The sequence below is a fragment of the Chrysoperla carnea genome, chromosome 2, assembly GCF_905475395.1.
Source record: "Chrysoperla carnea chromosome 2, inChrCarn1.1, whole genome shotgun sequence".
NCBI lineage: Eukaryota > Metazoa > Arthropoda > Insecta > Neuroptera > Chrysopidae > Chrysoperla > Chrysoperla carnea.
The window spans coordinates 83,032,958-83,049,920 of NC_058338.1; the positions used below are offsets into that span (position 1 = coordinate 83,032,958).

The window sequence follows — 16,963 nt, forward strand, 5'->3', positions numbered from 1 at the left end:
GTAAATTTCGATTTTTACCCCAATTACCTAGAACAGTTTTTTTTATTTTATAAATACGTATTTCGACTACCAAGTAGTCATCATCAGTATGAATTAACTAATCCTAATTACTCTTATTATGTATATTACTCGTTGCTAATTTGGTGGCGGATTGCGGTACAAAAAACTGATCAAGGAAGAAATTGGGGCAAAAATCCAAATTTGTTTTTAAATTTCACTGGTTTAAACTTATTTTCTTGGCCTTCTAGAAAATAAGTAATTTTGCATGGATCTTCCCATTACTCCCACCTTGCGACTCAAATTTTTTGTAAAAAAGTATTCAACATGTTTCACTGATTTAAATAATTGAAATAAAAAAGTTTAATATCTAAAAAAAAAAAACTGAATCATAAAGCTATTATTATTTTAAATACCTATTTTAATATTTTAATTACACAATTTGTGAGTGATTTAAAAAAATAATATTATTATTTTTTTTTTTTTTAATTAAACTGTGTGTGTGATGGCATATTATAATACATTTTTCAAAGTAAATGGCGATTAAATAATTAATTATATGTAGTATGAATCCCCGTTATAATTTTTAATTTTTAATTTATAATATGTGTGTTTGTTAATCTGATTAAAATACCTATTTTATTATTGTGCATCAACCATTAAAATTTTATATTTAAAATTAATATTAATGTATATAATATTTATTTATATGATGGATTTCATTTGAAAATATTATAATATTATTATTATAATAATATTGTTTAAATGATTTCGTTTATTTATTAAAATATATTAATGATATAGCATGTAGGGGAAACATGTCTTAAATGGATTCTTAACGAAACCTAGTTTAGGGAACATCCATAAATTACGTAACACATTTTAAGGGGGGGGGGGGGATTTCAATTTGTTATGCATTGTTACGTTAAGGGGGGGTGTCAATCTAACATATGTTACGTAACAAAAATTTAATTATATTGCTTGGATTAAAAAATTAAAAAAAAATTTCTAATCATACTTTTATAATTATATTTAATTATTGAGATATAATTCAAATATTCGCGCCATGTACAGAAGCGCTGCTATTGGCATGATACCGCACTGCTGCTATATATACGCGCGAAGTCATTTGTTTTTCCTTGCTATAGAGATACGCAAAAATGTTCATCAACAACTGGACTTAATAATTCAACATTTGACTTTAATTTGCTTTATAAAAAATGACACCAAATATCGGGATTCTTTATCAAGATTTATTCAGAGCTTATAAAAAAGCTCATCCTACAATTTCTTCGCAGCAAGCACAACTTGAAACAAATAAAATTTGGAATGACTTTAAAAAAATTAAAAATAAAGATGAAATGAAAAACAAACAAACAGAAAACACTAAGACTAACAATACTTTATTTTGTATTCTTTTAGATTCTATGTATGATTAATAATAATGAATTTGATGACGTGGAATGGATAGATGTTGATGATATAGAGGAAGACGACAAAGAAACGACACCACTTCTTGAATTAGATAATTCAAAAATTCCTGTAATTGACTCGATAACCGACTAGTTCAAACCCAGTTGGGAAGATGATTTTGCTCAAAAAAAATGAACGTTAATTTTTCATATTACTTCTTTAATTAATAAACTAAATATGTAGCAATTGTTTTGTGCAATAAATTTAAATTTAAATAATTCAAGAACTTTTTCTGTTGAGACAAAATGATTATGTTACGTAACAAATCCTTCAGGGGTAGGGGGGTCTGGTAATTTGTTACGATCTGTTACATACCAGGGGGGGGGAGTCTAAAAAATCTTCAAAATGTGTTACGTAATTTATGGATGTCCCCTTATTAAATTTTTAGCATTGGTCATTTTTATACCATGCATATTATATGTAATATGCAAGGTATACTAAGTTTGGTCCCAGTTTTGTAACGCTTAAAAATATTGACGCTACGCACAAAATTTTGCTATAGATGTTCGTAAAATCACCTAATTAGTCCATTTCCGGTTGTCCGTCCGTCCGTCTGTCAACCCGATAACCCAAAAACGAAAAAAGATGTCAAGCTGAAATTTTTACAGCGTACTCAGGACTTAAAAGTGAGGTAGTGTTTGTAAATGAGTAACATAGGTCAACTGGGTCTTGGGTCCGTAGGACCCATCTTGTAAACCGTAAGAGATAGAACAAAAATTTAAACGTAGAAAATGTTCTATTTCAAAAAATTAACAACTTTTATATGGGAATATGAGTATGTGTGTATATATGTATGTGTGACATGTATGTATGTGTAATGTGATATTGGAATTAACACTGTCTATGAATGATATTTCAAAAATTAACCCTGTCAATTGTTTGTTTTCACTTGTTTATAATAGATACGGTGCAAAAATAGAATAATCACCGCTATGTTCGATTGTCTTTTATTGTAGCAAACAAGAATCTAAACAGACTGATCAAAACTCGTGTAGATACTTGTATCTCAGTGGAATTCAATTGAATAGCATTGAAAACGAAAGCAAACTATATCAATTAATCTATTAGTGGTTTAACCGAAACTACAAGAGGGCAACCCAAACTCATAAAATTATTGGCTGTCGTTACTGTAGATTTACGTCAATACGTCAAATATGTATCTAAATCTAAGGTTTTAGGGTCAAATCTTCGTACCAGAATGGGAACCAGCTGCTGTATTTCACCTGCGCTTGTAAAACACTGCGAATATATATTATGAGTATCGTGGCTGTTTCTACAAGTTAGTATAAGATATGCATAAAAATTTTTTGAGCGAAAAAATACTGTTATTTTTACTTTGTATATCCACAATAGTATAATAACGAGTGATTTTTGGATGGGGACCCCAAATTTTATTTTATCCGAGAGCCTTTTCAGCTATACTTTCGGTCCTGTGCTTAACGGTTTGTCATTCGTCATAAGCCTATATGGTACAAGTCTCCTCTAATAAAAATATATATAATTAATAATTATATTCATTTAAACAGTGCTGAATTGATAATTTTCTGAACATATATGTTTATAATTTTAAATAGTTGATCATTTGACTGACATTGAAAAATAATTTTAAATTATGCTCATGTTTGAATCATATACAAATCGAACTACCAAAAAAAAAAAAAAAAAAATTAAAAATCTAATGTATGTATCTACCTACCAAAATATTATAGGCTGAAAAGTTAATTATTTTTAGATTTGTTGTAAATCGAAAATGTATAGCATGTCGAGAACAATCTCGATCAAATTACATTTCAGAAAAAAAAATCAAAATCGATTCATTCCATTTAAGAGCTACGATGCCATAGACAGACACACATATACACAAAAACGTTATTCTTTTTAGTCGGGTTAACTTGTATTTATGCCCTGGAGTTTTGCAAAACAATTTGACCTACTTCACGGTCTACGATTGAGCTAAAATTTGCTTGCATTTGTAAATCGAATAACAATGCAAACTTGACCTGATTTTCTTGTCGCTTCCACCATATTTGATTTACATACGTCTTTTAGTAAATAACTTAAAAAAAAGGCCTTTGTGCTAAAAAATGAGTCAATCATACTTGTAAAAGTATTTTAAAAGCTTGAGGTGCTCCGAATAATTCTTGATATCCTATATTAAGCGCTTTTAGCATTTATTTTAAGCGAATTCATTTAACTGATGTAATAATAATAATAATAGTTCTAAAAATGCTTTTACCCGATTGTCAAGGAGTGGTTGTGTTTTTCACGCGGACCTTGTATGTATATATGTTTGTCTGTAAATTTTTTGATTACCTCGTATCTTCTAAACGGCTCAAGGAATTTCAACATTTAATGCAACGTTATATTTGTCTTAAAAACCGAAGTATCTTGAAATAGGTGAAAAATGAAACCAAAATGGTGGATTTTTGGCATCATATAGTAATTCGTTAATTAAAAAAAAATTTACCAAGCCTATCGGGTAAGGTATCAAAGGTTAACGAAATTGAAAGGAGATTACAAAAATATATAAAACACACATGCTAAAATTTAATTAGGAATGATAAATTGGTTTAAATGATAAATAAAATAAAATGTTTTTGTAAGGTATAACAATAGAGTTTTTTTAATGCCGGCACACTAAAAAGTTGAAAATAAAATATATGAATAATCCGACTATGTTGAATAAAATCTGAAAAAATTCTAATAATTATGTAGCCTATGTAATCAACTAAACTCTTTTCAGATTTTATTTGACAGAGTCAGGTCTTCAATTTTTTTTTAAATTATTTGTTTTAGTTTATTATTTAACTGATGTAATGCTTTATTACATGCGTATCGCACTATAGGTTACAAACAGTTAAACATACTTTCTAGCATTGTTTTAATTGTTGTACTCATGTAAATAAGATTTCTTTTTATTCACTACATGTAAGCCAATAAAGATAAAAGAGTGGTGGGGCCATTCATAAAATATATCAAGAAATGAAAGTGGGTTATTTTGATTTTGTAGCTACTTTGTGATTCTAGTATTGTATGGTAACATACATCGGCTCAATGGTCTAGGGGTATGATTCTCGCTTTGGGTGCGAGAGGTCCCGGGTTCAAATCCCGGTTGAGCCCAGTATTTTTAAAAAAATTTTTGCCACACTCTTAATTTTTCACCATAAATGGTCATATTTTAAGGTTATTCCTTTTATAAAACCAATCGGCTTTAAATAAATTTGTTTTCATAGTCAGTGGACAAAGTATACCGTCATTTGAAAATTGGTATATAAAACGTAGGTTTTTGTTCGTGTTATGCCCACTGAACCTTTTTTATTCGCCGAAAAACTTATGTGCTTATCAGGATTGAATAGATATTTGGTGGAAGTCATTGCATTAAGCCTGCACAAATTTTTGATTGGCGTGAAATTTTGTACAAAATTTTTTAGAATCCTCTTAAATATTCATAGGTGGAAAGAAACATGTATAAAAAAGGGGTTTTCCAGATAGATATGCTTAAAGTAACTATTGAATTTCAAGCATTGCGATTAGATCCTTTACTCTATCGATTTGAAATTTGGATATATTGTAGGAATTCATATTCTCTCTGCCCCAGAAATTATTTTCTGTTAATTTTCACAATTTTCCTTTTTCATACACAGGTACAGTGCAATAACAAAAATTTCTATGATGCCAAAACAGTTAAAAATACCCTCCCATTAAACTAGCGGGAATAATGGGAATTTTTCTTATTGCACTGTATCTGAGTGTGAAAAATGAAAATTGGGAAACTTTCAAAAAATAAACTCAGCGCAGGTAGAATATGAATAGCTATAACATATCAATATTTCAAATCGATAGAGTAAAGGGTATAATCGCAGTGCTTGAAATTCAATTGTAACTTTAACCATTCTTATCTGGTAAATTTTTTCCTCACCAATGAATATTTAAGAGGATTCATAAAAAACTACAAAGTTTCACGCCAATAATGTTTAAAATTTGTACATAACAGTTTACGATGTCCATTTCCGACAAAATTGATATATTCCTGCCATAGTTTTTTTTCACTAATTTAATGAGCCTGTGTCTATTTAAAGCAAAGTAAGTCTTTTAATATTATCAGAAATCTTAACAATAATTCAAGGTACGAATTTCAATTTTACCTTCAGGGATTTTTTCAATTTTGAACATTTCAACTGTTTAGAACTGTGAATAGGAACATCCTACTTACACCTAAATATCCATGGTGCTTTTGTCGTATAGCACATAAGTTTATCCTTACATATCCACATAATGATATGTGTAACAAAAATAATATATGCGCCATTAAACAATTTATTCGATAATAAAATAACATTATTGGCAAATGTTCAAAAAAAAACTTTATCCATATATGTTGAAGGCGTAATTAAACTTCGGTAGATATTCGTTTTACTAGACATAAACTGTATGTCATGGCACTAATAATTAGCTGAAGAAAGTCTGTGAGTAAGATCAACTTCCAAAAATCTAACAAGAAAAAGTGAGTAATAGAAGCTTACATGAAAAAGTAATTTTTCCCATCTGAATTAACTTCCTAGAGGAAGTTAATCTAAGGTGTGTGTACTTATGTGCGTATGTTCGTTCGGAATCTTTCACCTCGATTATCTCAAAGACTAGTTATGACATTGACAAATGACTGGGCTTATTCGAAGGGTAATCGCATATTTAAGAACTGAAAGAGAAGAGTTTTCAGCAGAATTAGTTGAGCCGTTTTTTAATGGTAATAAAAAAACTGGAAAAAAATGAATATGAATACTGAATTATCTATGGAGATAATGGTCGTTCCATCATAAGCTGCAGTACATGTTCGAAGAATAATCTATTAAGGCTAACAAAACCTTTTTTTTAATGTTTTGAGTAAGATCAACTTCCAAAAATCTCTAAGAAAAAGTGAGAAATAGAATCTTTCATGTAAGAGTAATTTTTCCCGTCTGAATATCTTGTATCTTTTATTTTTTTACTCCTACATGTAGAGAAGCCAATTCTTCATCTGTATATGTCAGACACTTCAAAGTTACAATGAATTTTAAGAAAAAAATTTCAGTTTCTTGAGCTCTAAGCTACTTAGGCTTGACGGTATTGCTTAAGTAGTAAGTTTCGTTCATTTCGTTTTCCAAATCATCAAATTTTTCAAAAAATATTAAAGTTTAAAGATAATTTAACATTTCATTATTTACGAAATATTTAAAAAAAAATTTAGGATACGGGCAAAATTCTCGATGTCTACGATATAGGAAGAGAATGCCTATTCTTAATAAAACAAAGCGCATTTAATTGAAATTTCCGCAAAATATTTTCGATATGCTTTACTTTCCGAAAAAAAAGCGTTGTTTTGTAAAAAATTGTAAACACAATAATATGTGCCAAATTTTCCAACTGAAATAGAAAATAGTAAAATCTTTGGAAAGAGAGTAATAAATTAAAAAAATTTCATGGACCTTCATAAATAAGAAATTGTAATTTTATGAAACCAAAACGTTGTGTCAAAAATTCAGTGCAAATGAAGGGTAATCCAATTTCGTAACATTAATTAAAAAAACAACAAACAAACAAAGAATTGGCTTAGAAAGAATTGGAGGTAATTGTTGAAATACCCTGTATAGAAAGAGTTGAATGCCAGTGCTCGCAGAATGATCTTAAACTAGAATTTAAGGTCAAAGACATGGGTATAAGCAAATGCCCTCTATTGCCTTTCACAAATTTGGCTAAAACATTTTTCTGCAGCTTGCGTGTTTTCTTTCGATTAAATGTAATTATGATATATTTCTAAGTCAAATTTTCTCCGAAAGCTAACGATTTTCGAAAAAATGTTTTTAATAAAAAATGTTGGTTTTGGATCAATTTTCTATCATTTAACGTGTTCTATCTCTTAAATTTTGGAATCTAAATTGACAATGATGTCAGAATACGATGTCCCCCATCGAGCTGTTCTTTAAGTTATTTTTTGATTGGCTAACTACAAAACGAGCTATTAGCCATAATAGATTAAATTGGTCCACTCTGTATAAACTGCTGTTACAGAATTGTTATTTCTATAGCACAAATTATCAATTTGTGCGTTAAGCGTTGTTTCAACAAGCGAAAGTATTCACGGTATTCTAATTTACAGAGTTGTAAACATCTTTTATTTAAAAATAATCATTTCGATATCTTTCTGGTTAATTTTTGAAAAAGTGTTGACAAATGGTGCATTTAATATAGGTACTTAAAGTTCCTAAAACAACCAAGTTTTTTAAAAAAAAAAACGATTAACGTAGTTCGCAAAGTCATCTGAAATTTCGTCTCCTTTATCATCTGTTATTTCGTGATTAGTTATATTTAATCAATAATTATCCTGGCTTATTTATTATAGCCTGTAGTCAAATGGGAAATTGATTGAGTTCATTTAATGCGTTCGAACATGGAATGTGTATAACAATAATTGAATTGCAATAGCGCAAAATATTGTTTGTCGTTATTGTTTCCAAATAAATCAAACAATAAAATATTATACATGTAATATTCAATTATTATTGATCGGATGTGTATATGTTTGTTACTGTGTGTGAATGCTGCTATGTAAATGACAATGAGAGAACAACATTCAATGAATGCCAACAAAACTAAACCTCAAACCCCTAGACACAAATACAATCATGGTGGTAGCAGTGACTATGTGGTAGTGGTGACTGACTAACTGAGTTATTTATTACTTTCCATATCCTTATTTTTCGTTACGTTTTACTAATATGGAATCTATATGGCGTATTGTTGTATTATTTTGATTATTATGCATACTAGTGACGCCTATGTTCATAAATATTTATTATAATATATGGATAGGAATGTCTGTGTGTCTATCTACTTTGTCATCTATACTATAAATATCTAAGGCAAGATGTGAAGAGTAGTGGAGAAAGAAAGAAAAATCAAGGATACGACTTTCAAGATTTTCATTTATTAATTTGTATTTCGTTTTAATTTATCATCTAACATATTCTAGACTGATGGTGTTAGGAATAATTTAAACGAATTAAAGTAGGTTTGAGAAGATTAAACAATTTTTCTTCGTGATCGTCTACATAATAAATATGTCCTTGAAAAATACACTTACAAAAGTTTTTTTACAGTAGATTTACTTCTCTCGAGCTGGACTTGCACATTAGTTTCTTGCCTCCTTTTTAAAGTTGTTTACAATTTTTTTTTAAACTGTGAAAAGTGTTACTAAATAAATTAAAAAATTTGAGTCAATTTCGGTTTTCGGTGTTTTAACTTTCTAAATTCGAAATACTTGAAGGAATGAAGCCGAAAAAAGGTCATTGCAATTCTTCTGGACAAATTTATTTTTTATGAGATGCGGCTCTAAATATTTGTAAGTGTGGAGAACAAAATCTTAATAACGGGGTTAATATAATAATAACGGGGTTTAACCTCCGTTTCTCTGGCATATATTTATTGCATATACAACTACATTCATATTTACAATTACAATTTTGATGTGGGTGGAGTCGGTTACTTTGTTCTTATCCAAGCGACGACAATGTGATCAATTCTACTGTATTCTAACCCGCAACCTAAGTCCAAGTAGACAAACGGTAAAAGACTAACGCCTTAGACCACTTGGCCTTTTAGGCTCTGTAAACAAAATCATATTGATTAGAAAGTGTGCTTTTGCAATGATGTTTTACATTTACAGGCTATAAATACTTTCGCATGTTTCAAACGCCAAATGTTAATTTGAAACAACACATTTGCCAAATAAATCGCTTCACTGACCCTCAACAACGCCTAACGTTCAAATTGTTGACTTGTTCTATAGAAATGGCAATTCTTTAAAATTTGTGAATAAACTTTTACGGGAAGATAACGTCTTAGTGAGTGAATAGTTCATATCATTGTGCAAAAATTCGTGGAAACTATAAGCATTGGAGATAGGATAAGGCGAGTGTATTATCGTAGCCTGCGTTCAACTAAGAATACGCGATTGGATCTCTTTTTGTGATGCTTTCTTCGCGTATATGTCATCAAACTTAAATGCTAACATCAGCTAAGTTACAGCCGAAAAAATCCCTTAAACTTGCAAAAGCACAGAGAAGATTACTCAAAACGAATATACTTCTGTAGAAGGTCCAGATCAATTTGGCTAACATCTTTGTTTATATTTATTGAAATATACTTAATTATCGATTAATAAAAGTATAACTAAGATAATATTACATTTTAAGTGTTTTAAAGATTAAAGTTAGGAAACTCAATTTTGATCATCTTTACATGACAAAAGCAAGCTGGCATAAAAGTTCGGCAAATAAATATACGATAAAATTTTGCTAATTGTATTTTATCGAGCAAGTTTCTTCTCGTCAGCTTATCTAAGATATTGTTAAAGCACACAAAAAACACCAAAAGTAATTTTAATTTGCAATTAGAAAGCACAAAGTTGCTTTAAACGAACACACATCCGTTACGCTAGACAAAATTGTTGACGATTTTCTTATACAATTATGTATTTTATAGTATATTATATACAGAAATGGAATGAAAATTGCCTATAAAATAATACTGATTGTTCTTACGTGTTTGTTGTTTGTTTATATGGTTCTTACATATATGATTCACAAGTTGCATATGTAATATTGTTTTCTCACGACTACACTGATTTTCTTCTGTTTGCTATCGCAAACACAACATTATATATATATATATATACATATATAATCTCCAAACCAAATGTATTTTTTGTTTTTAATAATTTTTATTCCATACTTGTTTATTTAATATCGGCTTACAAGAGAAAAATCTGAAAATTATTTTTCAATATTGATAAAATCCTGCCTACAATTTGCAAATATCTTATTGTGGAATAAAATAAAAACAAAATTTAGTTGTTTACGGTATGCTAATCAATTAGGTCACTGTTCCCTTTTTTCCGCCATATTCTTAAGTTGGTGGTTACCCTCATTGTTTACTACATAGGCTAGCAATGAATATGAGCAATCATGTCTCCATGTTACTGTCGTAGCACTCGATACGTTTCTTTAACATCATTGTTTATCCGCACTCCCCTGGTAATTCCAAAATTTGCTGCGATAATAAATTATTTTGTCTGAAATAAAACGAAATTGATTTTTTTGCCTTACAAGTTTTATTTAGCAAAATGGACTAGAAGTAAATTTTAATGAACTTCAGACGACAAATATAAGTTTTCTTCTTTAATCCGTATAGTATGGGGCTGCAAACAAAGTCTTGTAGTAATATTTTAAATGTTGAGCATCTCAGTTCTAAGGGAGAATTTATTTTCTAATTTTTTTTCGCTTATTAATGACAAGCTCTAATTTATTGTGCCTAATCAAAGTTTGACTTTAAAAAGGCAGGCAGTCTTAAGGAAGTTATTTATTTCTAAAGGCCGTACGAAAGTAGTGAATTTTTAATGGGAGACCGAAAATTGTTTTTGGGCCCTTAAGGCTTATATACGGATTTTGGGGCAGCATATTTGGTGGCAATATTAATTTTTGTTTACTCTAAAGTATATTATAACTAGGAAATCGAAAAACAAACGACGCTTGAAAGGTTTTAAATTCGATGGTATGAACTGGCTTGATCTAGATATGATGTAATCTTTTACTGGATAATATACTTCAAAGTTCACACAACTCATTTGGAAGGAGCTACACTGTAAATAAATTTAAAAAAAACTTATTTTTAAAAACTTCCATCTTCCATTATTTACATTAACTACAATATGAAGACATAAAAACATTTTATCTTTTTATATATTACTTACTTTTGTATATGATGTATGTTGAAAAAGTTATTTTTCATTTTAACATTTATTAAAAAATAGTACAATTATTATTATTATTATGATTATTATTATATTATATATTCATACGAACAAAAAAGTAAAAAAAAAAAAGTATTAAAAAATGGAAAATGAAAAATTTTATAAACTTAAACATTAAAAGAGAAAGCTTTATAATGCTACTTAAAAATAACTTTTTTAAGAAAGTTATAAATATATATCTCTCTCTATTTGTTGATAAAATTCTTTTAAACATAGAAGATTTAATTTAATTCACAAAAATAGAAATAGTGTTTTTTAATGTATTTTTATTTTCTTCGGATAAATTATTGTCTCCATTCGTTTCACTCTTTTAAGGAAAAACAAAAGTTTTTGTTGTCTTATTGAATGACAAAAAAATGTATTTAGAATTAGCTGGATACCCGTCCGCTTCACTGGATTTAAAAGTAAAAACTACCGCTTTATAGCCTCCACCTCTCTTGTTCTCACTTCTTCTCCTTCCATGACACTCGAAGGAATTGTTTTACACAGCTAAAATTTTTCCACATTTTTCTATTTTTTTGTAAAATAGTCAAAATTTATTGAGTATACCATAAAAGAATGTCATGAATTGTTTGACATTTACTATTAATTTTAAATTTTTACAGAAATCTTTAATTTACGGTTTAAAATGTAAGTAAAATGTCAGAATAAATTTACTGCTATTCATTTCAAAAAAAAAAAATCTTATAAAATATAGCTAATGTGTTATTCTGATGTATGACCTATATTGTTGTACAGTTTCATTAAAATCTATTCGCTAGTTTTTGCTTGAAAGAGTAACAAACAAAGAAACAAACAAATATCCTTACTTTCACATTTATAATACATAGGGTTGTACATTTTCATTCAAATCCACTCTCTAGTTTTTGTGTGAAAGCGTAACAAACAAACACAAAAACAAATAAACAAACAAACAAACAAACAAACATCCTTACTTTCACATTTGTAATGAATGGGGATAGAATGTATCGAATCTTTACATGCACTACACACTGTAAATTCTCGATATAAAATATATGGCTTATCGTCGAATTGTCTGTGAATTTGATAAAATTATCTTCGACACGACTAAAGTCAGACAAAAAAAGGATTTCTAACTAATGAATTGCTTTCGAAATAATAATACCAGTTAGTTCTTATGCGTTGAATCTTTCATAAAGGTTTTCACAATAATTTAATAACGAATGTGACTTTTTGCTTTTGTGAGTTTTTATTTTAGATAAGTGATAGAAAAGTGGGTTTTCCTCTTTCGATCACCTTTGGATACTCAAAAGTAACAAATACCTAACTCAACTTTGGAAACGTTACTTTTTTAACCAATCTGTCATTAAATGACAGATCTCTCGACAGTTTTAAACACTGTTGCATATATAAAAGATTTTAATTTTAAATATGTTTTAATTAAATTAGGAGTATTATTAAAATGGCAATAAAATTAATATACAAAGTTCATTATCTAAGTGTCAGAGGAAGTCATAAATAAATGACGAAACGTTCAATTTATTCATTTATTCACTTAGCCTTATTTCCTACAAATTAATTAGTAGTGCTTTTTTACTTTTATTAATTTTGATTCCTTTTAACCAATTCTATTATTTCATGGCTTACAGAGGAATGGGTGACGAAGAAGAAGACGGAAGTGACGACGACACGTCAAATCGAAACACGTGTCAAACGTCAAGTAGTTTTAGAAGATGGCAAAGTAGTCGAAGATTCTGGACCGATTGTAACTACCAATACAACAGAGGACACCGAAAAGCAAGAACACGAACAAACCGAGGTAAGATCGGATTTCTATGCATAATATTCTTTTTATTGGGAGCCCTACGATTTGGTGGACAATAAGATTTACGACTTGGCAAAAGTGAGTTTAATAATGTTGACTTGTTTTTTCCAAAATAATTTTTTACACGATGGCCTGAAGAAGTATGTCTGAAGAGGTATATAGCACAGGATAAAAAATACTAAATTCTGAATGTTAAATGAGAATCTTTCTTGGGAAGAGAGAGAGTCTTTCAGAGAAATGTTTATTGAAATTTGACCCGTCAGCACTAGATTAAAAACATAAATAATTTTAATTTTTCAAATGGTATGACGTCATTAAAATACAAACAAATTGGTTTTGCTCTATCATACCCAAATTTTATCTTATTTTAATAAACCAATTATGTAATTACACTAATTTTGGGCCATATTTTTCAAATTTTTGGTTAAATTTTATGTTACAGCAATATTTTTCAAAATTGAACTACCATGGTTTCCACATTTGGCCCAAGGATTGTTATTAACGACTTAGTAACCCAAAAAATGGAAAGAACGACCAAAAGTTTATGTTTCAAAAAAAATTTCATTCAAATCGAACAAACTTTGGCCAAGATATAAAAATAAAATTGATTTTTTATACTCTATGACGTCATTTTAATCCAAAAAATTTGATTTTGCTCTATCACAGTACGCTAGTGCATAAAAATATAAATTTATATAAAAATATGTAAATGTTATGATTTACAAAGTTAAAGAACATTTAACGTCCGAAATATTTGTCGTATGCATAGAACGCGTAAGCAAAACTCTCATCACATCTGAAATCTCTCATAGGTTAAGAGATTTAATTGTGAAATCGTATTTCCGGTTTATAGTAAGTTATTTTGTTTTGTTTTAGCGGCGTACACTAGGTGCATCAGATCAAGATGGCGCCCAGGACGAAGTTGATGGCGTGATTAAAAGTGTGAATAGTGCAAATGATAAACAATTAACAAATAAAAATGGGGACGAATGGCGTGTGATAAGTGTTAAAGATGCTCCACATTTAAATGGAGCAACAGTTCTTAAGGAAGTGAAAGAACATCGAGTGTTATCTAGAGAGGAAACTGAAGAAACCCGTGAAACTGAGGATATACAACACCTAGGGGATATCACTGACGAGGTATTTATCTTTTCTTATATTTATTTATTACTATAACATTAAATAAAGTATGCATTGTTGCCTAGATATATTACCTCAGACTACAGAGAATTTATTTCTGCATGAAATTACAGGAGTTTTTTTTTTTATTTAAATAGGTTCAGTACCACGTAAATTACCTACCTTTTTTAAAAATTTTTATTTGTATCACAAACCGTTTATGACTGATACGACTATGGCGATTTACCTTTTGACTATTTGAATGATATCTCTTCTGATATTTGTTTAAACAAGAAAATGATGATAACTTAACTTTTAAATCTACTAATTTTCTAAAACTTTAAACTTTTTTTTTTTTTAAATTAATATTTATGACGTTAGAACGCATTTAATGTTGCATTAAAGCTGCAGATAATTGAGAATTTTTTCTTGCACTAATTTACAGGAGTTATTTTTTTTCTAAAAATAGGTTTATTATAACGTACTGAATGTAAATACACAAAATCCTTACAAATTTGGAGAGGGCAAGTGCCTCCATTTAAAAAAAAAAACATAAATATTTAATTACATAAATAAAACTGTTACTGCCTATTTTAGTCTAATTTTCTTTTAATAAAAAAATAAATTTCACGGGGTGGTTGCTGGTTTTGCAGGTAAGAAGGCAAATTATTTGTTGCTAATTATGAGTAAAATTTAGAGTAAAAGTTTTAGGAAATTTGTAGTTACTATCATTTTCTTATTTAAACAAATATCAGAACTCGTATCGGTCAAATAGTCAAAAAGTAAATCGTCATAGTCGTTTAAGTCATAAATGGTTATTGATACAAAGAAAAATTAGTTTACAAAAAAGTAGTTAATTTAACTAGCTAAAATAAAGGTTATTACCATTTTTGATCTAAAATGCACGGTTATGGAGATATATCCTTAAAATAAAGGCCCTTCCCCCGCCTATTTTCGAAAGGATTTTGTGCATTTACAGTTTAAATAATAGAATAACTCCTGTAATTTAGTGCATTAGTGCATTATGGATAAGAGTGTAATGAGCTTCTATATTACCTGTAGTAAAAGTATGCATTGTTGCCCAGATAAATTTTCCATTAATAATTTTCTTAGAATATTCACAGTTTTCTTTATTTTTCTTAAAGAAAACATGACATTAAAAAATGATTTTTCCTTATATAATTAATACACGATATATTATAATATAAAGTTTTGTATCATAAATTATGTATAGAAAATCATCTTATGTTGATTTATGTATGAAAACTTCTGTCAAGATGTGACTTCAAATTATTAACGAGTTCGTAAAGGGTTCGTTATGATTTTTAACTTATCGCGTATGTACATTGATTTATGTTGCATCCACTGTGAGAGTTTGATTTTCGAATGATTATAGTATTGGCGTTTATTCTGCCCTGGCGTGAACCATGAGGTGACTAATTGAAGAAACTCTTAAGTTAAGGTTGGGTAGGATAATTCTCAGGGAAAAGTCATCATAATATTTTAAGCTGATTGTCAAATTTTGATTAACATCCTTACCTTAAGGTAATTTCTCAAAATGTGAGTGCAACTTTGAGAAATTAAACGAGAATGGTTCGAAATATATCATAGTTTTCCATGAAATCTGTAGATATAGAGAGAGCATTTTACACCAGAGATTTCATGAAGAATCTGGGAAGAAATCTCCAAAATATCCAACTTTTATTTACTTTTGATAGAAATGCAAGAAATGAATTTCGTTTAAAGTGACGTGGATTTCATGAAAAACAAGTTCTATCTGCTACAATTGCCTTTGTTGAAATATATTTTTCAGTATTTTTAAACAATATTAGTTTTTCAAAATAATCCTAAAAAATTATTATTGTTACAGTTGAATATACTAAGAAAATCATCCCAAGAGAACTCTATTTAAGAGAAACGTCCATAAATAGACTTTAGAAGAAATTATTTCAATCACTTTAAACAAATTTCATGGAAAAACGGTCATAGTTTTCTTGGTAGAAATATATTTTTCCGATTTTTAAACAGTAATTGAAGATTTTTCATATAAAAAAACATACTTTAGGAAATCGTTCAATATAGGATTTGTATGTTCAGATTGAAGCCTGCGGACATATCCTAAAGGACTTATACGCACAAATGATTTTAAGATGATCCCATAGAATACGTGATTTTAAAGGAACGTCTTTAAATAGATTTATTTAAAATTAAAGGCATATTTTTTGTCCATTTTTATATCAATGGTTAATATTTCTGAATAAGAACTTTTAACAAAAAAAAAAAGGCATTTATTAAAACTTTTATCTTACGTTTCCAGCAACATTTATCGAGACTTTTAAGATCACGGTCCCCTTTGGTGTTAAAGATGCTTTGACAAGCAGTTTTCTTTTTATAGATTTCAAACTTTTTCTGTTTTTATAAATATAAAAATATTAAGTATATTATTATATTATTTAATGTTTATTAGTGTCACATTATTTTGTGTAAAGCTTTTTTACATGCCTATTTTATAAAACAATAAAGAGCTTATGTAATAATATTGCAATAACAATTTGCTCGTTCTTAAAACTATTTTATTACGTTAAAATTCATATGTATTTACACAAATTGATCTCAAATATTTGAAACAAAATATTTATAATAAACTAATCATTTTTATTTTTTTATGAATATTGGGTTGACCAACTGTTGCACAGTGGAATATTAATATCCAATTTCTGAACATAATATAATGAAGGGATTTT

General features: G+C 28.7%; 1 protein-coding gene and 1 non-coding gene across 3 annotated transcripts in view; both read left to right on the plus strand.

Annotated features, from left to right (window-relative positions):
- The window catches only part of LOC123293932 (putative uncharacterized protein DDB_G0291812), a 260,485-nt gene that overhangs the window by 110,555 nt on the left and 132,967 nt on the right, over positions 1-16,963 (plus strand). For both annotated transcript variants that reach the window (XM_044874933.1, XM_044874932.1), the window contains 2 exons: positions 12,925-13,094; positions 13,977-14,240. In XM_044874933.1, the coding sequence (XP_044730868.1) occupies positions 12,925-13,094; positions 13,977-14,240 (434 nt within the window). The remainder of the gene's footprint in view (positions 1-12,924; positions 13,095-13,976; positions 14,241-16,963) is intronic.
- Positions 4,519-4,590, plus strand: Trnap-ugg. The gene has a single exon. It is a non-coding gene; the product is annotated as a tRNA-Pro (tRNA).